Genomic DNA, 24,228 nt, shown 5'->3' with positions numbered 1-24,228 from the left:
TATATATATATATATATATATATATATATATATATATATATATATATGTATAATTTTTATTTTATTTATTTATTTATTTTTGAGTAGTTCTACAAAACTAGTGACTGAAAATATTTCTCTAATGGTTTAAGATTGTTTTGCAGGGACACCAAGGGGTTGGTTCAGGCACTATTGCAAACCCTGGAGACTTGGATGCTTTTAAGAGGCAGCAGGCTATGGGTCAAACAGGTAGGGCAAAGATCGTTGACTCCTGTCTCTCCTGTTGCTTTGTTCCCCCGTTTGCTTTGTTTTTTTGTTTGTTTTCTTTTCTCCTTCTAATTGCTTCTGCTTTTAGATATTTGGCAACCTCTACTAGCGCTTTGTGTTGAAGTCTAAAACCAAGGAAGGAGAGGTGACCTGTAAGGTCTTCAGAAGGTCATTGTCCTGTGCAGAGTGCCTTTTTTGCGTTATGAGGGTATTGTGTGTTTTAAATCCCAGATCAGGCTAAGAGGCCCCGGATTGACGTTGGTCGCCGTGGGCTGATTTTCCAGCATCCTGGTGTAGCTCCTTTAGGATCACCTGGCGTTCCACTTCAGCAGCTAATGCCGACTGCGCAAGGTAGGAGTGCTACCACCAGGCCGTTCTTTGTTCTGTTCGATGCTGCTGGATCTATGCCCTTCCTCAGACTAAGGAGAGTGAATTTGAATTACCGGTGCAACATTCATCTTCTACAAACAAACTTCAAGCAGCATCAACATATTGATCTTCAACCATCTGCTTGATTTCTCAGCAGTCCACAGAAAGTTCAGGCTTAGCTGTACCAGTACCAGCTCTCTTTGTCAGGCTAAATGGGAAAGAAGACAATCCCAGTGTCTGAAGAAGAGTAGTCACTCAATGGGAAGATGCCATGTCGTCTTTTTTTGTTCCTGTTGCTCGCCTGTCGTTATTCATCTCTTTTTTTTTTTCCCCTCAAAGTTTGTTCTGGCTAGTCTTGTTCGAACAGACCTTCCCACGCTGATGGATTTTCATCTAATTTGAGGTGGATCACAAAAAGTGGGAATCCTCTGGGAATTTTTCCACTTTCCAATGGGTATTTCTCCTTTCCCATTGTATAAATCCACCTGACATGCTTATGTTGGGTTTTCCATTGTCATTCCTTTGCCAGTCTTTTTGTCTACCATCGTCTATCTTTGAACCGTCAATTTTGATTCAAAGTCATTTCATCACCATCAGTCGGTCTTGCAGAGCGTTTTTATCTTCTGATCATTTTTAGTTGGCTTTCTTCCATGTTGTGTCATGACATTTTGTTCTGATTTGGCTTCTTTCCCTCAACTTAAGTAGGAGGAGGATCATTTGGAGGAGTTTTGTTCACGGCTCAAGTTTTTGCGATTTTGGTGGTGTAGGTGTGTCAGGGCCAGGTGTTGATCGCAAGGTGATGTGACGTGCAGGGAGGTAAGGCAGGTGCTGCTTCAGTGTGCACAGCTCTGCTCAGGCTTGCTGTCTGCAAACCCCATGTGTGTCCTTTTACTCACCTCTGTGCTTTGTCGCTGTGTGAGGCATCCAGATGCCTTGGTTGCCGCAACAATGACATTGCTTCATGCATGCTACACATATGCTGTTTTAGTGTCTGCTTTGTAGTTTTTCTCCCCTTTTTTCCCTGTCTTTATTTTCAAAACCCTTTTTTTTTTTTCATTTTTATTAGTAACATTTCAATTTCTTCTCTAAAACGTCTTACTGCATGTACAATTTTTTGATGTTTTAAACACATTCTCTCTGCATTTGAAATGCAATGTTTTGATTTTGCATTAATCAAAGTAGTGTTTCATTTGAGAGACATGTAGATTCTCATATTGATTTCATTTCTTCTGTAACCATTTTGCTGTATGAGTTTCATTAGTTTTGCTCGGATCATCAAGGACTAGTATTCTACTGTTAATGACTATCTAGTTAATTAAGAGAAGGTTACAGGAGCTGTAAGATTTAATGTGCACACTGTTATTTAAAATAAAAAGTAAAGTTTAATTATTTATTTACTAGATTCAAAATCTACAAAACGGTCTCTCATATTATCAAATACAAACTACTAAATACCTAATGGAACTAAAATAAATTAGGAAAGAGAAAAACAAAATCTGTAAAAAACCATTTAACATGTCAGAATTTACAAATGGATTTTTTTTTTTACTTTTTTTTTTCTGGTGTTGCTCTCTGTACTACTTTTGTCCTATACTTTGGTTGCCATGTATACAGGTGGTATGCCACCTACTCCTCAAGCCGTCCAGATTGCAGGACAGAAGCAGAGCCAGCAACAGTACGACCCATCTAAAGGACCACCTGTGCAGAATGCTGCCAGTCTGCACACACCCCCACCCCAGCTACCCAGCAGGTTGCCTCAAGGGACCCTCCCTATGGCAGGCCTACCTATGGCACTCTCTCAGCAGGTTCAGTTAGTGGAGAATATTTCGCAATCTGGTGGGCAGCTCCAGGCACCAGTTCAAGTCCAGGCAGGTGGGCCTGTCATGGCTACTGTGAACCCCCACACACAGCTCCAGACCCAGCTACAGCAGCAGATACAGCAAGGTGTTCATATTCAGTTGCAGTCCCAACAGCAACAATCCCAAACCATTCTACAGGCAGGACAAGCGGTCAGTCTGTTTTTGTTTTATATATTTTTTTATTTAATTTTTTACACACAAGTAAATCGATGATGTAATCAGTCTTTGAAAACTGACAACACTCAGGCATAGAGCATGTTGTTTTTTATAACTTTATTTACTTACAAACTTTGTGTCAATTTTAAATCGGCGTCTGCACATTTTAGTTACTATCAGATTATTCAAAATATGGTTATAACATATAGTCACTCATTTTCATAGTATAAACATCATGTCAGAATTTTTTTCTCCCTTCTCCACAGACTGTGACACTTGCTCGCCCTGGTGCAGATCTAAACCAACCGGTACAGAGGATTATGACCAACTCTGTACCATTAACGTCTGTGTCGTCTGCTCCCCTGTCCACTTCAAACTCTAATCCATCTCCCCAACCAACAAGTTCTCTCCGTCCTCTTGGCTCTAACATTAACCCAAGCACCCAGTCCAAACTAACTGGAACCAACGGGGTATCTGCAGTCAAAACAGGTAGCTTTGGCCAAAATACCACCATGCAGTCCTCGCAAGATGGCGCTCAAGATAAACAAGTGGAGCAGGTTAAACTGGTGAGTTTTGTTTACACTTGTTTTTTAATACAAAATTTTTAGCTTTAGCCTTAGTCGCTTCTCCACGGGATGGCTTTAATCAGTTCGTATAGTCTCAGCTTCAGCCAGTTGTGTCTCCATTACCTGTTCTTACTCGATTCCTACCTCAGCGAGGTAGGTTCTAAGCGAGCCAAGCTGAGGAAGCGATTTTCACATCAACAAACTGCAGCTGTTGATTGGCCCGTGGATTCACATCACTGGATGAGCCAAGGCTGTATTTGCAAACTCCTCCTGAAGCGCCATTTTCAATTCGATTGTTGCAGAACATACTTTCCTGAGATAGAGATGATGAGCTGCAAATCCATGGAATCCCATGGACCAGTGATGAGGTGCAAACGTTTTTATCCATTTTGGCTGATGAGCACATACAGCGTGAGCTCGGCGGAGCCATAATGAACGAGCGAATGTACAGAGTCAGAGTTTCTTTATTTGTCATTCACACCACCTGTGGTACATGTGGTGGAACGAAATTGTGTACACATCCCAGTTATATCCAACAAAAGTATAAAATGTAAAAGAAAAACCGTAATAAGATCTAAGATATGAACTAAGAAAAACGTTAACTAAAAATACGCTAAGCACTAGTAGTACAAAACAATACGCCGAACAGCAGCATGAACATGAGTCTGTGTGAACAGATGAGTATGAATGAACACAGCAACACGAAACGATCAGCTTCATGATGTGATTTTTCACAGTGATTATTCTGGTTAGATATTCATGAGTCTGACAGCCTCAGGGTAGAAGCTGTTCCTCAGTCTAGTGGTTCTACACTTAATGCTCCTCAACCTCCTTCCTGAGGGGAGCGGGGCAAAAAGTGTGTGTGCTGGGTGAGTGGGGTCCTTCATGATGCAGGAGGCCCTCTTCGTGCATCTTGAGGTGCAGATGTCTGTGATGGTGGGGAGGCTGACTCCAACAGACTTCTGTCATGAGGTGACTGGAAACTGGCCGCCCATGGCTACACATTAACAATGGAATAGAGGCTTTTGTCTAACCTTTAAAAATAATAATTTACCTCAGGGAACATTCTGTTCTATAACAGGCTTTATTTCTTAAAGAATATAATTGTGTCCACAGTGTGTGCAGGATTTTTGGCAGATTACTGCTCTGGTCTAATTTTTGCACATTTTCAAAATTTAAAAGCTTACAAATTAAAATGGTAATCATGTTTAAAGTTGTGAAGCAAATTTTAACCAAAAAGCAGGGGTAAATTCGTACCCACCTCACCACCATACGAAATCTGAAGACAGGTAAAACTGCTGAAGAAAATGATTTCTGAAGCAATAAATGAAAGGCTTTTGGCTGGAAAACTTGTAATTAACTGGTCTGTGCTTTTATCAAAGTGCCAACAAAGTGGAAGAGAAATGAGTTGCTCTCAAGATTAATTAGCTAAATGCACCTCTTAAAATTCAAACTTCTGTTTTTGTTTAAATGTTTTTTCCGGCAATGCTAGAAGGTCTTAAAATATTCTACTACTAGTATTATTACTTTAGAATTAATATTTATTTTCTATTACTAGTACTTTTGGTACCAACAAGCAATATCTGTAGAAGTGGCCGAACAATGACGAGGTCCACTTCAATCGGACTCAAGAGCCTTTGGGCCGTACTCGGATACAAATTTCACAGATATAGGGGTCCTGTGTTTGTGGCTGTCATTGATGGCCCATTAGAAATGGAAACCTACAGGCGCAGCTGCCTTTCCCACTGACAATTTTTGAAACACCAAAAATATTATATACAGTTTGTTTAAAAAAAAAACTAGGGGCAAGTCCACACATTTGTTTTTTGTTTTGTAAATTAATCTGTACAAGTCAAAATGACAAAAATGCTTTGAATAGTGTAGTTAGAAATTATTTTTACAATACACTATATAAATCTAATAAATGCTGTGAATTTGTTGACATTTTTTGTTCATCCTGCGTTTTGACTATAAAAGCAAATACCATGCATTTTCTAATATTGTTAAAGTTGCCTGTGCGGAAAGTTTAAAATAATTAAACTACCAGTTCATTAAAGTTCCTAATAATCACTTGTTTGTTTTTCATCATCAGGGTTTGATCTTGTTTTGTATTATTTACTAATGTGGTATATTTATCTAGACTGACCCTGGGTTTTTTGATCTGCTCAGAGATGGGATTATAATTCAATTTTGACCCGGTTCTGACTGGTTTAAATGGGGCCAGCAACTCTAGAGTCTCCCAGGGATTCAATATCCATCAAGGAATAGAGTTCATTTTGCTTGCTGCATCACACAGAAAGGCTTTGAAGCACCATCTCATTTTTCCTTTCACGTTAACTCCCATAAGATCCATTGAGATCACACTTAGTCACTCCCCCTCATACACAGTTAGGTTGTGCTCCCCTTCTGCGAAGGAGGAGTCTAGGGCCTATAAATCTGGAATGCGATGGGACATCCGACCCTTCCGGTTTCTGATCTCGTGTCGGGTACCAGAACCGGCCAGCACTGTAAATTGTAACCTTTTCCTGCCTTGATTTTAATACAACTGGTAAAACTGAATTCACGTTTCCTTGATTTATTGATGGTGTGATTTGCCGCTTCTGAGGGAGGTCCGAGCTGTAGGAACAGTGTGGGCTGGGGGCGGATCTGGGGTCCGAGAGGAGGCCTGAGGCCCACGGCTAGCAACAGCTAGCTGCTATGACCTGTGACCCGCATCCAGCTCTTGTTGTAACAGCAAAGTTGTGTGGTTCAACTCTAAATTTATTATTGGAGTAGTTGAGATGAGAGTGATCGTCCTTTTTAATATTCTGATAAAATGTTGTGTTTCTGTGTCCTAGGAAAGTCAGGTGCATCAACGTATTTCAGAGCTGAGGAAGGAGGGTCAGTGGTCAGCTAGCAGACTGCCCAGACTTGTAGAGGCTTCTCGTCCAAAGTCCCACTGGGACTACTTGCTGGAGGAGATGCAGTGGATGGCAGCAGACTTTGCTCAGGAGAGAAGATGGAAGGAGGCTGCTGCTAAGAAGGTTTGACTGTCATGAAATAATTCATAAACATAAATTACAGATTAGCACAACAAAAGCAAAGTAACACCATGCAGTGACACCTTTTTAAAAAAAATACTTCGTGTTTTCGTTGCAGCTTGTTCGCACATGTGCACGTTACCATCAAGAGCAGACAAAAAGTGAGGACAGATCACAGAAAGAAAGGGAAATTCATCTCCGTCACATTGCCAGCACAATTGCCCGAGAGGTGGAATTTTTCTGGTCAAACATTGAGCAAGTATGTGTGTATTTAGTTATGACCTTTATTTATGAACGTGTCATGATTCATGTATGGTCTTGTTTTTATTTGCTGTAAATGAGAAATTTTATCACTAAGGTTGTGGAAATCAAACTCCAGTTTGAAATTTATGAGAAGAGGCTCAAAGCACTTTGTTTACAAAAAGCTACAGGTATGTCTCACCAAACAATAAAAATAACACTTTAGCTCTGTATAATAAGCTTTTACTTTCCCATATGGCAAATGAAATAAAAATGTCACCATCTCAGATAATATCATAGTTTTACCGAATAAGAATAATTCTGTACTACAGTCATTCACAAAGGCTTTTTTTTATTATTAAATAGAAGCTTTTTTTTGTATTAGAAACTTGAATCCAGCAAAACTGAGTAATTATCTTTGTGTGGTGAAATCTACAGCCCTGAACTGTACCAGCCTATTAACACTAAATTTATTGCACTTCCATTTCAGTGTCTGGACAGACAGGAGATAAAGTCAATAAAGCGGTAGGTGCTGCACCGACTGATTAGAATTAATAGTGAAGCAAAAACCCGTATCTCATTTTGTATTTTATTGATGTATAAACTGTTCTTTTGTCCATTTTGCAGGAGGGAGTCACCTCTGCTAAAAAAAGAAAATCAAGTTTGTTCTTGATTGATGAAGATGGTATTTGTTAGTTTAAGGTTTATATTGCAAAAAAGTCAAAGCTGAATAATCATTATTTTAATTGCTGTCTTGTTTTTCTCTTTCATTTAGTCTCAGATGAAGAGAGCACCATAGAGGAGCAGGAACTCATGGAAGGTCGTATAGACCACAAAGCAGAATTGAATGCCCTCGCCAAAGACGGTACATGCTTTTACGTCCGCATAAAACCACTTGTGATTTTCTTTTTCAAATGCTATTTTATTTGAATAAATATGTCTGTGCTGTAGGCAGGCTTAACGGTTTGTCTTTCTCTGAGAAAATTGCACCCATGTTCTTATATATTCAGTATTCACAATAAACTATTGCATCAAAAGTACAAGTAAACCAGCTTAGACGTTAATATTAGTCCAGTCACAATAAAATAACCTATTTACAAACGACACAAAGCTTGCCTGTTGCACAGCTTAACCACCCCAAATTATTAGAGTTCAAATTCCTCACTGTGACACTTCTGAAACTGAGTTGACAGGAAGACAAAAATGCCTTTTGTAAACTTGAAATCCCATTATTCAAACGATCACCTGCAATAGGTGAACCCAAATCATTTTGAATACTTAATTAAACTGAACCATTGCGATAAAAGAGTAGATTTATTATCAGAGCTTTTATGATTTACATGAAACATTTGGGCTTTGGTTCACAATAATTCTCCTTGAATTAAATAAAGTGAGAAAAGTGATTTGCTCCTTTAGGTAGTTTGCAATTTCAGAGGCCTGTGCAGCTTCTCATAGTTTGACATCATCCTTGAAAAAATGTTAAATGAAAATTCAGATGTATGGAATTAGATTGCATGTTCTCCTTCGTAGCATTGGTTTTGATTAGGGGTGCATTTGATTTGCAGTTTTCTGACCGATCACCGATTTTAAAAAAGTCTGACCTGCCGATTCCGATCTTGGCTGATACCGATTTTGTTTTATAAGCGACACTGTCAGGTGTTATACCCCTAGTTCTGATGTCTCACCCATAGTGAGACATCTCATTCATGCTATGAGAACCAAGCTTATGCAAGTGACCAAAAGATTTTATGCTAATGTTCGTGGGATGAGGACAACAACACAGTTGATGTTTTTTATTGTATTATTTGCATATTTTTAATCCATGTCATACATTTGCCAGAATTACTTTAAAATGTCTTTGTTGTTAATTTTTATTTTTATGTATTTATTTTTTTAGCTGAGATGTCTCTGGATGCTTTGAAGAAACAGTATGCTGGAGCTTACGCTGAAAGTTTTGAGTGGCCTCAGCCAAGTCCTCATAGTGACGAGGGTGACATGGAGGAGACTGAAGGTACCTTAGCGATCAGAATTTAGTCCTGTTAAACCAAATTTTATTCATGTATGTCATGAGAGTAATGTCCCTCTAAAATATATCTTTGTTTTCCAGGAATGGAATGTGCTTCAGGCAGTCCACCTCAAGCTGTTTTGATTGACTCCCTGCTTAGTATGGACCAGTATCGTGGTGCAGATAAAGCCACGTCTGACTCGAACAGGAAGCTGGGCAGAGACATAGCTGAAGTGGCTGCTGCCACAGAACTACTCTTGCCTAAAGGCAGCCTCAGAACCACATCATCAGTAAGAAAACAGAAAATCTCAAACATTAAAATAAGCTTTATATGTTATGATTTTAAATTCCATCTTTTTTTTTTTTAGACTCGCAGCCCAGCACCTTTTCTATTGCATGGAGTGCTGCGAGAATATCAGCAAATTGGTGTGGATTGGCTGATAAACCTTCACAAGAAACAGCTCAATGGCATCTTAGCTGATGAAACAGGGCTTGGCAAAACTGTACAGACAGTGGCTTATATGGCCCACTTAGCAGGTCAAGAGGGTATGTTGATATTTAAAGATGCTCATAAGCATTTTACAGGGTATACCTTATTTAACAACTAAACATTTGCTGATTTTATCCACAGGCATCTGGGGTCCCCATCTTATTATAGTAAGAACATGTAAGCTGCTAAACTGGGAGCTGGAGTTCAAACGCTGGTGTCCTGGCCTTAAGCTTCTCCTGTACTTGGGCAATAGAAAGGAACGCAGATCTAAAAGACTGGTATTCATGCCATTTAAACATGTTTCTGATGTTACTTAATCTAAAACCAATTTTCTTTTTTTAAGTTCTCTAGTCACAGTAACAGATTGTTTGACCTGTTTTTACAGTTGTGGGATGAATCCAACAGCTTCCATGTATGTGTGACATCATACAAGCTTCTAATGAAAGATCAGAGCCATTTTCTGAAGAGAAGATGGAAGCATCTGGTTCTGGACGAGGTCCAACTCATCAAAAACGTTACGCAGAAACACTGGGAAACAATCTTTGCTCTCAAAAGGTGAACTGCTTAATAAAATATAATGATTTATTATCAGTGCTTTTGTGTAGTCTTGAAAATCCAATCAACTTTATTTGTAAAGCACTTTATACTCCACAGCAGACCGAAGTGCTGTACAGAACTGCATTAAAACACAGCTCGTACAAATGTGTTTAAAAACACAGGTGAAATAAAAACATTTAATTAAAAAACAGTAAAATGCGTAAGATCTGATCAACAATAAAAACAATCAAACCTACAAAAATAAAAATCAGGTAAAAATAAATAAAAGCAACCCTTTACAAAGTGTTAAAATCCAAAGAAAACAAATGGCTTTTAAGAAGTTAAAAAAAATTATATATTTATTTATTTATTTATTTATTATAATGGATCCTAAAATACACGAGCAGCCAGTGGAGTGAAGATAAAATGAGAGAGTGCTCATATTTACGTGTGTTACTTAAAAACCTACGTGCAGCATTTTGGACCCTCTGCCATCGGGTGATGGAGGACCCACTAACCCCCAGATGTGTGTTGCAGTAATCCAGCTGGGTGGTAACAAAGGCATGAAATTACTGTCTCAAAGTTTCTTTTTAGGAATACGCTAGCTGTCTCAAATGATAAAAACTTCTTTTAAGATCTGCCAGTCTTAAGTTTAGGATCCAGTTCAACCCCTAAATTCCTAACAGTCAATTTGCCCTGAGATGACTTCTGTTGTATCTTGGAGCTATAAACTGAATTGAATTGTACTGGGTCAAGTAACTAGATCTACAGGGGAGGGCCTCCCATGTGTCAGTATCCTCCTTTTTTGGGGGGTGAAGTCCCTCAAGGCACAGTTTTATGCCCACTTTTGTTTTTATCTGCTCCATACTCGGAAGAAAAAAAATCCAGTTCAACCCCTAAATTCCTTACTGTCAATTTGCTGTACTGGGTTAAGTAACCTAGATCTAGAGGGGAGGGCCCAGCAGTACTGTATCTCCAAAAGCCATCACTTCTGTCTTGGTTTAGTTAAAACTTTAAAGAGCCAGCCAGGCCTTTATGTCCTCAAGACACCTTAAGATTGGAATGATTGAATATGCCTTTGACTTTTTAAGAGGGACATGAATCTGACAGTCATCAGTGTAATAACAGAATACAATTTTGTGTTTTCTGAGTATGGAACCAAGTGGCAGCAGATGGAGATAAAACAAAAAATGGGCCTAAAACTGAGCCTTGGGGGACTTTACAAAAAAAAGAGAAGAGGAGGATACTGACCCATCAAGACCAACAGAGTTTGTCAAACTGGTTGCCAAATAAGACCTGAACCATTTTAAGACGACACCCCCGATCCCCACTCACTGCTCCAGATGAGTTAGCAGAATGTCATGGTCCACAGTGTCAAGAGCAGCTGTTAGTCTAAAAGCACAAGGATGGCACAGTCGCTGGTGTCGGTAGCTAAAAGGATGTCATTAAAAACTTTTAAAAGAGCCAATTCAGTGCTGTGGAGAGCTTTAAAACCAGATTGAAAAACCTTAAGGATGTTGTGCTCTGCAAGAAAGACAACTGTGTGCACAACCTTCTCGAGGGCTTTGGTGATTAAAGAAAGTTTAGAAATGGGTCTAAAATTATTCCAGTATCCTTTAAAATAAATTGCTATAACAAGCAGTGTTGTCCATAACGTGTGCATAAAAGAGAAGTATAGTTTTTATGTTTATGATCTTTTAGTTCACGTATCAATCAAATCTTGAGTTTATTATTTAGCCATTCTTACTTTGTATTTTGTTTTCCTGGGAACTTGCAGGTGAATACTCAAACAGCTTTAAATGTGCCATGGGAGGCAGGACATCAGTTGATAGAACAGATGACTCTAATGACCAGATTTTGGTTTAGTCTACATCCTCTTTTTATGTTGACTAGTCTTTGGAGAACTGTAAATGTCAAGTTACTCCCAATAGCAGAACTTTGGATATTAGCCATTTGTCAAATGCAAAGATGTAGTAAAACATTCTGTGACTCTTGCTAAAGTTAGCCCAGCTCTGATTCATATAGACCTTATTCTTGTGGGAACATAGTCTTGTTTAATTGAAGAACAATACTTGAATTATGTGACTGACACCGTAAACACCTTCAGAAAACAAGTTGCTGCCCCATCTCTCCTCCAATTTGTCTTGTAAAAAGTGTTCATCTTTAAAAATAAAATATACGTAGGGTTCATGGAATATAGTAATATATACTAGTTTTCCCAAACTAGTTGCTCATTTGTAAACCCTGTTAATAACTAAGCATGGTGTTTGTTAAAACTGTCAACACAAAAAGCTGTTAAGTCAAGATATGCACACGTTGGAGTAGGTTTTTGCAAATTATTCCAGTTCGTCCTTGTTTTTATAAAAACTTGATATTTTTTCTAAATTCCTTTTAACATGACTGAGAGATTCCTGTACATCTTTCAGTGAGCAGAGGGTTCTCCTTATCAACACTCCTCTACAAAATACTCTCAAGGAGTTGTGGACCATGATCCACTTCCTGTTGCCAGGAATCACCAGGCCCTTCTGTGACTTCCCTGTTAAGGCAGGCACAGACCAGAACCAGGACTACTGCCACAAGCTAGTCATCCGCCTGCACAGGGTGAGTATAGTGCCTGCATATTCCTCTGCTTTTTAACTCACATTTGATGACTTTCACATGCAGCGTACTTGCACATGCATATTAAAGTTTGTTTTACTTGTCACTGTAGATGATCCAGCCATTCATCTTGCGGCGCTCCAAAAGAGACGTGGAGAAACAGCTTCCCAAGAAGTATGAACACATCCTGAAGTGTCGTCTGTCCAGCAGACAGAAAAGCCTTTATGAAGACATCCTTACTCAGCTGGGGTAAATAATTTCACCTATCCCTCATTTTATAGTCATATCTCCTTAACGTCTAATATTTGATCAGGTCACATTTCTGTTAAAGTGTCACTGTTTCTCAGTATAAAAATATTTTGTAAATCAGAGCAGTTACCGGTATAAATAAATCAAAGCTGAGAGGTAAAGTCGCAACACCTCACATTATTTTATTATGACAGTGCGTTTATCATTTAAACAAACAAAAAGCAGACATGAATCAAGTTGTACATTTTGTGATTACTTTATTTCATTTGTAATCAAGACTTTCGTACTTTCCTCCAAGGACTCAGGAGGCTCTGAAGACGGGTCATTTTGTCAGCGTGCTCCAGGTTTTGATGCGGCTGCAGCGAGTGTGTAACCACCCTGAGCTGGTGGCTCCCCGAGAGACCAGCAGCTCTTACTTCTGTTCTTCTCTTCAGTACAACGTCCCATCGTTGGTTCTGGAAACTGTCAGGAATCAGTCAAGCAAGGTGCAAAGAAAGTCCAAAAAAATCAAAATTGTTTAGTAATTAGCAGAATTGAATTGCATATCATTTTAATGAATGTTGTTAAAGTACAATACTTGTGTTTTGAGGATGTAAAGATTTTTTTTCCCAACATCTTCTATGTATGAGCATTTTAATCCAAAAAATAATAATAATTGCCAATGATTATTCCATTTTTATTCAAGTTGTGTTTTTTATTTATTTGTTTGTTTCCTGCTGTTGTTCTATTTTTTTTCATGGGTAAGTAGTGGTGGATGTGTTGAAAATAGCAACACCAACTAGAAAAGCACCATTAGGTGGTTCTTGTGGTGCTGGTGTAAAACTAATAATAAGAAAGAACATTCATGATCACTGCATTAATACTTGGAATTTTCCCATTTTACTCAACTTTGAATATTTGTAAAATTACCACTCATCCCTAGATTTTGCCAGTATCATAATTTGGTTTTAAGTTGATAATAATTACAGAAGACTTCTCTTTAGGCTACGGCAGCTTTTTAATGGCTTTCTAGTTGATCGGTTCTAAAAGCAGAACATTTCCTGTTTTTAATTCTCTGTTGTTCCTGATCATAGTGTTGTTGTTTTTTTTTTGCAATATTTTGATTTGGAGTACAAACAAACTGTATAATCTGTTTGCATTGCTACACTTATACTGTTTTATGTAATTGTATTTTTTATTATCATCCTAGATTGCAAACCTGTCCATATTTGATTTGATCAATAATGAGAACAGACTAACTCGGTATCAGACTGAAGAGGCAGTACCCAAACTAAAGGTCACTCAGCAGCTCATAGAGGAAATCTACACGAGCCCAGACCAGCCACCAAGACCCAAACCGTGTCCCATTAAACCCATGAGGTCAGTTCTAACATTACCCATGTAGACAATGGTGTGTGTCAAAAGTTTTAACATTATGATAAAGTGTTTGTTGCATTTGCACCAAATTACTTTTTACAGATTGTTCCAGCCAGTTCAGTATGGCACAAAGCCAGAAGGCCGCTTGGCTGCTATTGGAAATGCAGCAGGCCAGCGCCCTCCCACTAGCTCCCCCCAAACCAGTACTTCAACCTCCCTCTCCAGCCAGTCAGGCCAAACCAGGGGCAAGTCTCCTGTCACGACTGGAACGACGACTCCCACTTCTCAAGGTAAGAATCCATGAACAGTGTTTGGTAAAACAAAGGGAATTTGTTTTTAATATCACTTAGGGAGCTCCTGATTATCTGCATCAGATTGTAAGGCCGTACTTTACCTCTTATACTATAGTTGTTGTACAGTTTGGTACTTTAACTCCTGTCCTGTTACAGTTTTTGTTGTTGTTTTTTTGCTTGTGATGTGTGCATTATTCAGTTTTATGCTGCATGATTTGAGATGCTGTTTTGAAGTAACTGAATTAGATCAATTCTTTTTACTGTATTGTGCATAGAGAATTAATAATAAACCTACTGGGTCATACAATATATACAAAACAGCAGAAAATATGCACTGACACATTTTAGGTACTGTCCTGCAGTTTTGAAAGATAAATGCTTTCTCCTTCATTGAATTCTGAATTTTGATCCTCTTTAGCAGGCGGAAGTCATGAAGTCTTAATCCGTTTAAGTTTATACTTCAGTGCAGCAGTGGTGTGTGGGCAACATTGCTTTTCCCTGGAGGTAGCACCGCTTTCATGAACATAATAGACCACTGAAGCTATAGGTTCCCATGCTCCCAAACGCATATTTCATTTCTGTTATTTGGTATTACTTTGGTCTATAACTGCCTTTTGATGACAATTTAAATAAAATGCATTGAGTTAGAGATGCTGAAGTTGCATACCATTCTATTTTTTATGCAAAAAATGATAAAATAAATGGTTCATTGTTTTTAAAAAACATTGAAGCTATCTGAAATTGACTTGGCAATTGTGCTTTTTGCATTTTATTTCGACAAACTTTCTCTGCAAGAAAAGACAGACATAGTGTTTGGATTATTTAAAGTAAATAATTTGCAACAAATTTGACATTTTATGTTTGTGTTTGTTTTTATGTTGTGTTTTTAGAAAACATAACATCCCTTTTCATTGCTATGCTGATGATATTCAGTTGTATTTGCCCATTAAGTTAGACAGGGTCACACTGGAATTTGTCAGAACAAATTACTTGTGTTCGTCTTGCTTTCATGCTACAGCTGACACGTGATGCTCATTACAGGTGGAACTCCAGCTCTAATCTTTATTTCAATTATCTGAGATTATAGGATCATAATTATCATGAGGTGTTCCAAAAACAAGTTTCACATGTATTTGAATTCTTCATACTGCAATCACAACTTATTATTTTGTATTAGTCACTTTTTTGTACTAATTTTTCTTGTGAGTGGCAATACCATTTCTCATACTGTTAGCCTGATACTGCAGAGTGAATAAATATAAACAAAACAGGTTGATCTCAATGATCTGACTAAATATTGGGTGAAACCTAACATGGAGTCCCATACCCATTGCCTTGTACTTCACAGCCATTGGAACAGCTACTCAGAGAGCCCAGGCTACTCCTCCTGTCAGCAGCAGCAGCACTGCAGCTTCCTCTGGGAGCATCGGCAGTGGGCAGCATGTGCTGGGGGCTGTTACCTTGGGTCAGACCTTAGCTGGAACAGTTGTGGGCTCTGTGGCTCCAATCAGCCAGCCTGGATTAACACAGGTCGCCAGGCCAGCTTTAGCCCCCAGCCATGCCATCCAGCCCAGCCTATTGTCCCAGAGGTTGGTTCTTACATCTCAGGCCCAGGCACGGTTGCCTAGTAAGTGGCCTGTTCTCCCCTTCATCTAAACATTTTCCCTCCACCTCTGTCACAAAAGTTTTGGCTGCTGTAGAATGAGGCCTTTACTTGAGACACTGCTGATCTGTCTTTTTTTTGTCTCAGGAGGTGGGCCAGTGTCGTGTTTAATTCTTTTTCAAGTTCTTGTGTAAAAGTCCATTTAGACCTGTGAGCCATATCAGCAGCGTCTCAACCACCTCTGGATGCCCCAGTTTCTTTCTTGTCACCTGCATGTACACTACGAATGTCCCACTTATGTCACACCTCTCATCACTGCGCTTTTCTTCAATGAAGCATCCAGGGTTTTTCAATCTGGTTCCGATTTTCCTCTCTATGTGGGTGCAGAACATTTATCAACACAAATATCTTTGCAGAAAGACTCTTTAAGTTGTAGGATGCTGTGAATCATCACTGCAAGAGTCAGTGAGGCAGTCATGCAAGGTAGGGTTCAAGCTGATGCGTTTGTAGCTGACAGGGTCAGGGTGTTTATGAAAAACATTTCTACTGTAGTCTGGATGACAGAAAAGCACGTTGCCATAGACTTATAGTGCCTTGCGAAAGTGTTCAGCCCCCCTTGAACTTTTCAACCTTTTGCCACATTTCAGGCTTCAAACATAAAGATATAAAATTTTATTTTTTTGTGAAGAATCAACAACAAGTGGGACACAATCGTGAAGTGGAATGAAATTTATTGGATGTGTCAAACTTTTTTAACAAATAAAAAACTGAAAAGTGGGGCGTGCAATATTATTCGTCCCCCTTGCGTTAATACTTTGTAGCGCCGCCTTTTGCTGCAGTTCCAGCTGCAAGTCTCTTGGGGTTTGTCTCTATCAGTTTTGAACATGGAGACACTGAAATTCTTGCCCATTCTTCTTTGTAAAACAGCTTGAGCTCAGTGAGGTTGGATGGAGAGCGTTTGTGAACAGCAGTCTTCAGCTCTTTCCACAGATTCTCGATTGGATTCAGGTCTGGACTTTGATTTGGCCATTCCAACACCTGGATACGTTTATTTGTGAACCATTCCATTGTAGATGTGTCTTTATGTTTTGGATCATTGTCTTGTTGGAAGATAAATCTCCGTCCCAGTCTCAGGTCTCTTGCAGACTCAAACAGGTTTTCTCCCAGAATGGTCCTGTATTTGGCCCCATCCATCTTCCCATCAATTCTGACCATCTTCCCTGTCCCTGCTGACGAAAAGCAGGCCCAAACCATGATGCTGCCACCACCATGTTTGACAGTGGGGATGGTGTGTTCAGGGTGATGAGTGCTGTTGCTTTTACGCCAAACATATCGTTTTGCATTGTGGCCAAACAGTTGGAATTTGGTTTCATGTGACCAGAGCACCTTCTTCCACATGTTTGGTGTCTCCCAGGTGCTTGTGACAAACTTTAAACTACACTTTTTATGGATATCTTTGAGAAATGGCTTTCTTCTTGCCACTCTTCCATGAAGGCCAGATTTGTGCAGTGTACGACTGATTGTTGTCCTATGGACAGACTCTCCCACCTCAGCTGTAGATCTCTGCAGTTCATCCAGAGTGATCATGGGCCTCTTGGCTCCATCTCTGATCAGTCTTCTCCTTGTTCCAGATGAAAGTTTAGAGGGACGGCCGGGTCTTGGTAGATTTGCAGTGGTCTGATACTCCTTCCATTTCAATATGATTGCTTGCACAGTGCTCCTTGGGATGTTTAAAGCTTGGGAAATCTTTTTGGATCCAAATCCACCTTTAAACTTCTCCACAACAGTATCTCGGACCTGCCTGGTGTGTTCCTTGGTCTTCATGATGCTCTCTGCACTTTGAACAGAACCCTGAGACTATCACAGAGCAGGTGCATTTATACAGAGACTTGATTACACACAGGTGGATTCTATTTATCATCATCAGTCATTTGGGACAACATTGGATCATTCATAGATCCTCACTGAACTTCTGGAGTGAGTTTGCTGCACTGAAAGTAAAGGGGACGAATAATATTGCACGTCCCACTTTTCAGTTTTTTATTTGTTAAAAAAGTTTGACACATCCAATGAATTTCATTCCACTTCACGATTGTGTCCCACTTGTTGTCGATTCTTCACAAAAAATTTGAATTTTATATCTTTATGTTTGAAGCCTGAAATGTGGCAAAAGGTTGAAAAGTTCAAGGGCGCTGAAGACAAGGCACTGTATGTAAGGTGAGATGTTCCAGAAAGACAATGATGAGAACATAAAACCTTCCTGGGATCAGTAGATGTTTGTTAAAGTTTGAAAACAAAAAAATGAATTTTCTCCAAACATTGGTTTGTGTCTGCCCGCTTTCCAAATTGTGGCAACAAAGTGTCAGACTAGTTTAAATTTTCAAGGGGGTCCCAGGCTTTCTTTACAGAAGAGATCTGCAATCTCAGTGGGATTTGCCTGGTTAAAAAAAAAAATTGTTAATAATGTTTTAATCTATTTACTGACTTCTTTATGGGTCAGTAGCAGACTTATGTTGAGAAGTCATGTTTGCAGGCACTGTTTTGACTAGAATTATTATTCTGGTTCATAAAGGAGATTAAATTCTACATGAAAGTGTGGTTGTTGTTTGGGTTATTAATTTTTTTAGAATATCTTCTCTAGCAATTTGTTGATATAAGTTTGAAGATGGTTAACCATTTTCTAATCCATATAAGCCTGTTGGAGTTCCCATTTTTTATATTTCATTGCTTTTGCTCAAAGTCAAAAGCCTCATAACTGCACAGACAAAGACTCTCATTAATCACAAATACATCAACTACAGGTGTATAAAAGTTTGCATTAAGCAGTTGTACATCCATTTGCATAGATTTTTGTGAACATCGATAATTTGCACCCAAATACGAGAAAAATGTGTTCCTGGATGAAAAGTTCTGAGAATATTCCTTTTTTATGATGTATTTTCTTAAATTTTAATAGTTTTTGCCCAGTATACTAATATTCTTTTGTCTTGCCTTAGCCCAGCTGCAGGAAGAAAGCCAAAACCTACGGTTGTTGGTTTAGTTTGTGTTTTCCTTTTGCTGTTTTTTTATTTATTAATTTTGTTTTGTCCAATCTTGACTGTCACTGCAAAGCATGTGGAAATGTTCCCCAGATTTTTTTAAACCTTTTCTACCTCAGAGTTGAACCGTGAAACTTTTTCAGTAACACACAGCACTGAATAAGAAAACGACTAAATAAAATTTTTCTGTAGATGATCGTTGTAATTTTTAAAAATAATCAAATGATTTTGTGTGACATTGTGGTCACACAGTTTAGTTTCCGTGCTTACACTTTGTTACACGTTAGATTCAGATGCTCCTGTAAAAAACTGGAAACTTTAGTGTCTTCAGAGGTCCTAAACTGGAAGTTTTAAGAGTACAAAAAATAAAATTACAACTTAAATCAGTTTTCTGATCTTTTTTTGTTTGTTTGTTTTTACTTGGAATTTGTTTTGGTTCCCAGAAGATCAATCGAGGTCTCAGAAAAGTTAAAGTATCTAACAAATATGTTAATTGGTGATTTTCATACAGATACACACAAAAGTATGATGGACTAAAAATTTAAGAGAAAAAGTATTTTGCAGTGCACCCTTGTGTACTCATTCAAATCAAGTTGATGAAAATATTGACTCTAAAAGTTTTCTTCAGCTACTATGAAATATGCTAATTCCATTTGGCTTCTTTGTACTTGACTCACACATGATTTTGTAAGTCCATAGCTTTATTTAAAAAAATAAGGATGCACGATATTGGATTTTTGGCTGATATGCCGATATGCTAAAACTTATTTGGCCGATAAACGATAACGATATTTTATATACAATTCAAGGATTCAAATTTATTTGTCGTTCCACCAGAACGACATTATGTATACAGGATCCCAGTTACATCCAACAAAAGTATTAAAATGTAAAAGAAGAACAGCAATAAGATCTAAGATATGAATTAAGAAAAACGCTAATAAAAATACACCAAGCACTAGCAGCATTAAATGGCATAAAAAAAAATACACCGAACAGCAGCACCTACATGAGTCTGTGTGAGCAGATGAGTACAAATAAACACAGCAACATGAAATAGTTTAATATTTCCTTTGTCTGAACATATTCCTCTTATTTAGGCTTATTTGCTACAAAAATTTTGTAACAGCTGTAAGAGCTGGTGACATATATTCAGTGACAGCCATATGCATAGCACTTCAGTGTTTCCCCTAGATAACTGTTATGGCGGGACGCTCATCTCGTCCATGATTTTTGTCCGGGGGGGAGAACGGAGACTTGTCCTAAGCTGCGCAGCACGTTGTTTAAACCAACAGTTTTAGAGCAGGGTGTGTGAGAGGAGAGAGACAGACAGACACACATCTCAGCTGCGTGCTGTCTGAACCGACAGTTGGTGTTTTTTTTTGGGGCGGGGGGAGAGACAGAGACGCACATCTGAGCCGTGCGCTGTTTGTACCGACAGTTTTCGAGTGGCGGGGGTGCGTTCAGCTTGAGGGTTCAGCATGAAGGAAGAGGCTGCCTTTAGCTTTTTAGCTAGTGCACCTGCATTGCGAGCCGCTAGTTTAGCGTTATGTCAGTGCAGACAGGTGAGTGGGGGTGGGGTTCGGTAGACAGGGTGCTCAGTTCTGTTGACAGGGCGGGGCGCCCCGCTTGTATAATGGTAGGGGGAACACTGCACTTTAACTTACATTCAATGAAAAGTGTTGAATATTATTTATTAGCATTAGTCACCTGTGATGCTGTCTCACTTGTGGAGGCTTGTTCCAGCTTCCTAGCTGCAGATCCTCTGCACTCCTGTGCATGAAGGACAGACTTTTTAAGTTCAAAGTTTTTGTCTATTGTGCCCTATGACTAATCATGCTAACGGGGCTAACACGACGTCCAAATGTCTGTGGTAAAACTCACCCAAGTGCTATCGGCTGTTAGCTTCTCAATGACGTCGGAAATGACGGCTTGTAACTCGGGTAAGGCTACACTGAAAAAAATATCTTGAGACTGGGGATGATGTAGCGAGGCTCCATGTAGTCCAAAAATCTTCTGAATCTGACAACCTCAGCGAACAAAAAAAAACTTCCACACCATCGGCATTTTGAATTTTCCTCTCCGCCATGATCAGATCAGGTAGGCGCGCGTGACGTCATCACGTTGTGTTGGCGCTGCAGGCATCCTTGTCACTGGGTTGTCATACAAAAACAGCGTCTTTTATATCCTGAGTTATTTTGATGGAATGGCCGATGTCTGATATTTAACTTTAACACTAATATCGTCCGATACCATGCCGATAATATCGTGCATCCCTAAAAAAATGGTATGACACAATTAAAGTTGATACATTTAGACTTTAAAAATAAATATTCAATATGTTCAGTACTTGTCAGATACTCGTAATATCCTGGTGACCTGTGTGTTGCCTTGAAAAAGCCTTAAGAAGAGAGCAAGAAGAGAGCTTTTTTAAATTTTATGTTCATGTTTCAGACTTTGTCTGCCCTTAAAGCCATTTTAAGTAAGAGCTGCAATGATTCAGTTATTGAGAGGAGCTGTGCTCTTCCATCTGATTAATCCACCCTGTTTCTGCATGTCCGGTTTCTTCTTCACCCTTCAACTAACAAAGTTTATTTTGTAAGTGTAAAAATGGCACATTTTCAGTCTGTTTTCTTATAAGTTTGTTCTTTATTTTCATTGAAGGTGGAGATGTGGTGAAGATTGCCCAACTGGCCAACATAGCAGGCGGTCAGACTCGTATCTCACAGCCAGAGACTCCAGTCACGCTTCAGTTTCAGGGGAACAAGTTTACTTTGTCACCCAGTCAGCTCCGACAGCTCACCACCGGACAGCCCTTGCAGCTTCAAGGTACACTCGGTAATGTACATTCCATTGTGACATTTTTTCTCTTTGCATACTCTTTATTTCCTCTCCTTTACTGTATATCTCTTTTTGACTTCCAGGTAATTAATTTGCTTTGTACAAATCTTTATAATATTGTGCAGTTTAAATATAAGCCTTATAAAATTATAAATATTTAGCTTGTCTGTGTATTATTATTTTAAAATATATTACCCTCTCCTTGCACTGGTAATTAGTTCTGACTGAAGATCTTTACTCTTTCTTATTTTTAGTTTTTGCACATTTGTTTTGTGTTTGGTTCCATAAAGGCGCCTCTTCATTGTCTCTGTGTCATGGCTTTAGGCAACATCCTGCATATTGTGTCGGCTCCGGGGCAGCAGATCATACGGCCACAAGGATCCATGGTTTTGCAAACAATGCCTCAAGCTGTTCCCGCTTCCAGCGCTTCAGTAACACCTGGCACACCGCTTCCTGCTCTTTCAACAGCTCAGCAAAGTAACTCTATAACAGCTTGAGTATTTTATTACTGTCTTTGTCTTTGTCATTCTGAAATACATAAATACAGCCGTCATCTGCTACCGGTTTAAATCTAAAAATAAATATTTTACTCTAGGACATAAAATATCTTTCCTACAGTACAGGTGCGCTCTTTCTATATTTAAAGATTATTTTTGTTTGTTTGTTTGTTTTTAGCTCTGGGTATGACAACAAATGCCACATCTTCCCCCACTAAGCATACTGCAGTACACAGTGGTTCTCAGGTGAGTACAAATATTTTTTACAAGTGAATTAAAAGCCAATTGTTGTTGAATTTGGGGTTTATTTCTAAAAGATCGATATAACCATATTTTGCCAGAGAACTTGAGAGGCATGACCTGACTTTTTTTTAATTTTTTTTATTAAATTTATTCATTTTAAAATACAACACAAAAAACAATAATGCAAACTAAGTTTATATAATATATACATAAAATGAAGGGTAGCAGAAGGAAGAAAAAAAATCTTATTTTATCTGCCCCCTCTTACAATAATTCAAATCAAACAACAATCATCTGTTAGTACCTAAACAAACAAAAAAGAAAAAAAGAACAATTCACTATAATTTTCCAACTATAATGCAACATACATAACAGTATTTCATATATATTTTTGCAGTAGTCCATTTTTAATTATTTTCTTAAAAGTAATCGTTGTTTTTGCATTTTTCACTTCAGTTTTCAAACCATTCCACAATCTAATTCCCTGGATTGAGGTTGACCGACCCTTCAAACTGGTTCTGTATCTTGGTTTAACAAATATTTCCTTTCCCTGGAGATTATAACAGCTTTGTCGTTTAATGAAATATATTTGGATATTCACAGGTAGTTCATTTATATGAGCTCTATACATAACTAGTAAAATATTATAATCCATCAAGTCATAGAACTTCAATATTTTCAGTTGATGAAATAATGTGCCAGATGGGTGACAGTAATGTTTTCTAGTGATTATTCTTACTGCTCTTTTCTGCAGCAAGAAAACAGGTTCCGTAAATGTTTTACATGCTTTTCCCCAAACATCAATACAATAAATTATATGTGGGACAATAATTGTGTTATATAACAAATACAGGGCTTTATCATTTAACAAGTTCCTGACTTTGTATAATACTGCAATAGATTTGGCTATCTTTATCCTTACAGAATTAATGTGATGTTTCCACGTCAATTTGTCATCAATGACAACACCCAAAAACTTCATTTCACTAACACGACAAATCCAACACCATCAATCGTAAATGGAACATCTATAATTTCCTTTTTTTTTAACTGAGTATCATGTACTTAAGTTTTACTTATATTTAATGATAATTTATTTAGTTTAAACCAATCTTGTATTTTAACAAATTCTGCCGTCATCAACTCAAACATCTGTTCCATATCTTTACCAAAATAAAAAAAAGTGGTATCATCAGCAAATAAGATACATTTAAGGAGATCTGACACATTTACCAATTCATTAACATACAGAATAAATAGTTTTGTTCCAAGTACAGAACCCTGAGGGACTCCACATGTAATATTACTGAATCTTTTCAGATTAACATCTAGATGATTTAAGATAACAAAAGATATGTTGGGGAGGTTGCGGTAGCTTGATGGTCAGTGCCGCAGTCTTGCAATCCTGAGGTTGCAGGTTCAAGCCCAGGTTGCATCAGAATCCAGCGTAAAGCAAATGGTCAAATCTTTCATGCGAGTTCGCTCGCTGTGGTGACCCCTGATGAACGGAGCAGCTGAAATTAACTTACTTATTACTATGTTGGGAGTTCTCTCAGATTTGACTATGAATGCCTAAAATAAAAGAATATTTGTTTTGTTTATGTAAAGTCAATCATATGGTCTCAAAGTTTAGTTTTGAATTTTGCAATAATGTTCTTGGAAGAACTGAAACAAACGGGTTCAGGATGAAAAGTCTCAAACTGTTTGAAGTTGAAGAGAGGTCAGAAATAACATCAGGCTGCAGGACAGTGTTTCAAAGCACACAAGAATCTATTTCTACTGAGAAACCAAACTAGCTTCAGGTTCAGGTTGTGTTTTGGAAGAATATTATGTAATGAAAATTATGTCTTTTTAATTAGTAATAAAAATAAATGTTTGATTTTTTTCGGTTCATAGAAATAAATTACCTTTATTTGATTGAACTCTTAAATAATATAATTTTCATCTAAGGCCCTACAATTTATTTTATTGAGAAAGGACTGTATGTTCTGTTTATATATATATAAACAGAACATACAGTCC

The 24,228-nt window shown here is 38.3% G+C and overlaps 1 protein-coding gene across 1 annotated transcript in view; it reads left to right on the top strand.

Annotated features, from left to right (window-relative positions):
- The window catches only part of ep400 (E1A binding protein p400), a 48,778-nt gene that overhangs the window by 7,003 nt on the left and 17,547 nt on the right, over positions 1-24,228 (top strand). The window contains exons 4-25 of the mRNA XM_037681176.1: positions 144-228; positions 2,230-2,624; positions 2,897-3,196; positions 6,034-6,219; positions 6,335-6,475; positions 6,575-6,647; positions 6,947-6,981; positions 7,084-7,141; positions 7,232-7,321; positions 8,354-8,467; positions 8,564-8,751; positions 8,830-9,007; positions 9,093-9,229; positions 9,337-9,506; positions 11,915-12,089; positions 12,199-12,335; positions 12,634-12,820; positions 13,525-13,694; positions 13,794-13,981; positions 21,290-21,454; positions 21,791-21,943; positions 22,142-22,209. Of these exons, the coding sequence (XP_037537104.1) occupies positions 144-228; positions 2,230-2,624; positions 2,897-3,196; positions 6,034-6,219; positions 6,335-6,475; positions 6,575-6,647; positions 6,947-6,981; positions 7,084-7,141; positions 7,232-7,321; positions 8,354-8,467; positions 8,564-8,751; positions 8,830-9,007; positions 9,093-9,229; positions 9,337-9,506; positions 11,915-12,089; positions 12,199-12,335; positions 12,634-12,820; positions 13,525-13,694; positions 13,794-13,981; positions 21,290-21,454; positions 21,791-21,943; positions 22,142-22,209 (3,393 nt within the window). The remainder of the gene's footprint in view (positions 1-143; positions 229-2,229; positions 2,625-2,896; positions 3,197-6,033; positions 6,220-6,334; positions 6,476-6,574; positions 6,648-6,946; positions 6,982-7,083; positions 7,142-7,231; positions 7,322-8,353; positions 8,468-8,563; positions 8,752-8,829; positions 9,008-9,092; positions 9,230-9,336; positions 9,507-11,914; positions 12,090-12,198; positions 12,336-12,633; positions 12,821-13,524; positions 13,695-13,793; positions 13,982-21,289; positions 21,455-21,790; positions 21,944-22,141; positions 22,210-24,228) is intronic.

The sequence above is a fragment of the Nematolebias whitei genome, chromosome 8 (assembly GCF_014905685.2).
Source record: "Nematolebias whitei isolate Nwh7 chromosome 8, NemWhi1, whole genome shotgun sequence".
In the NCBI taxonomy this organism is placed as follows: Eukaryota; Metazoa; Chordata; class Actinopteri; order Cyprinodontiformes; family Rivulidae; genus Nematolebias; species Nematolebias whitei.
This window is presented reverse-complemented; position numbering and strand designations above follow the sequence as displayed.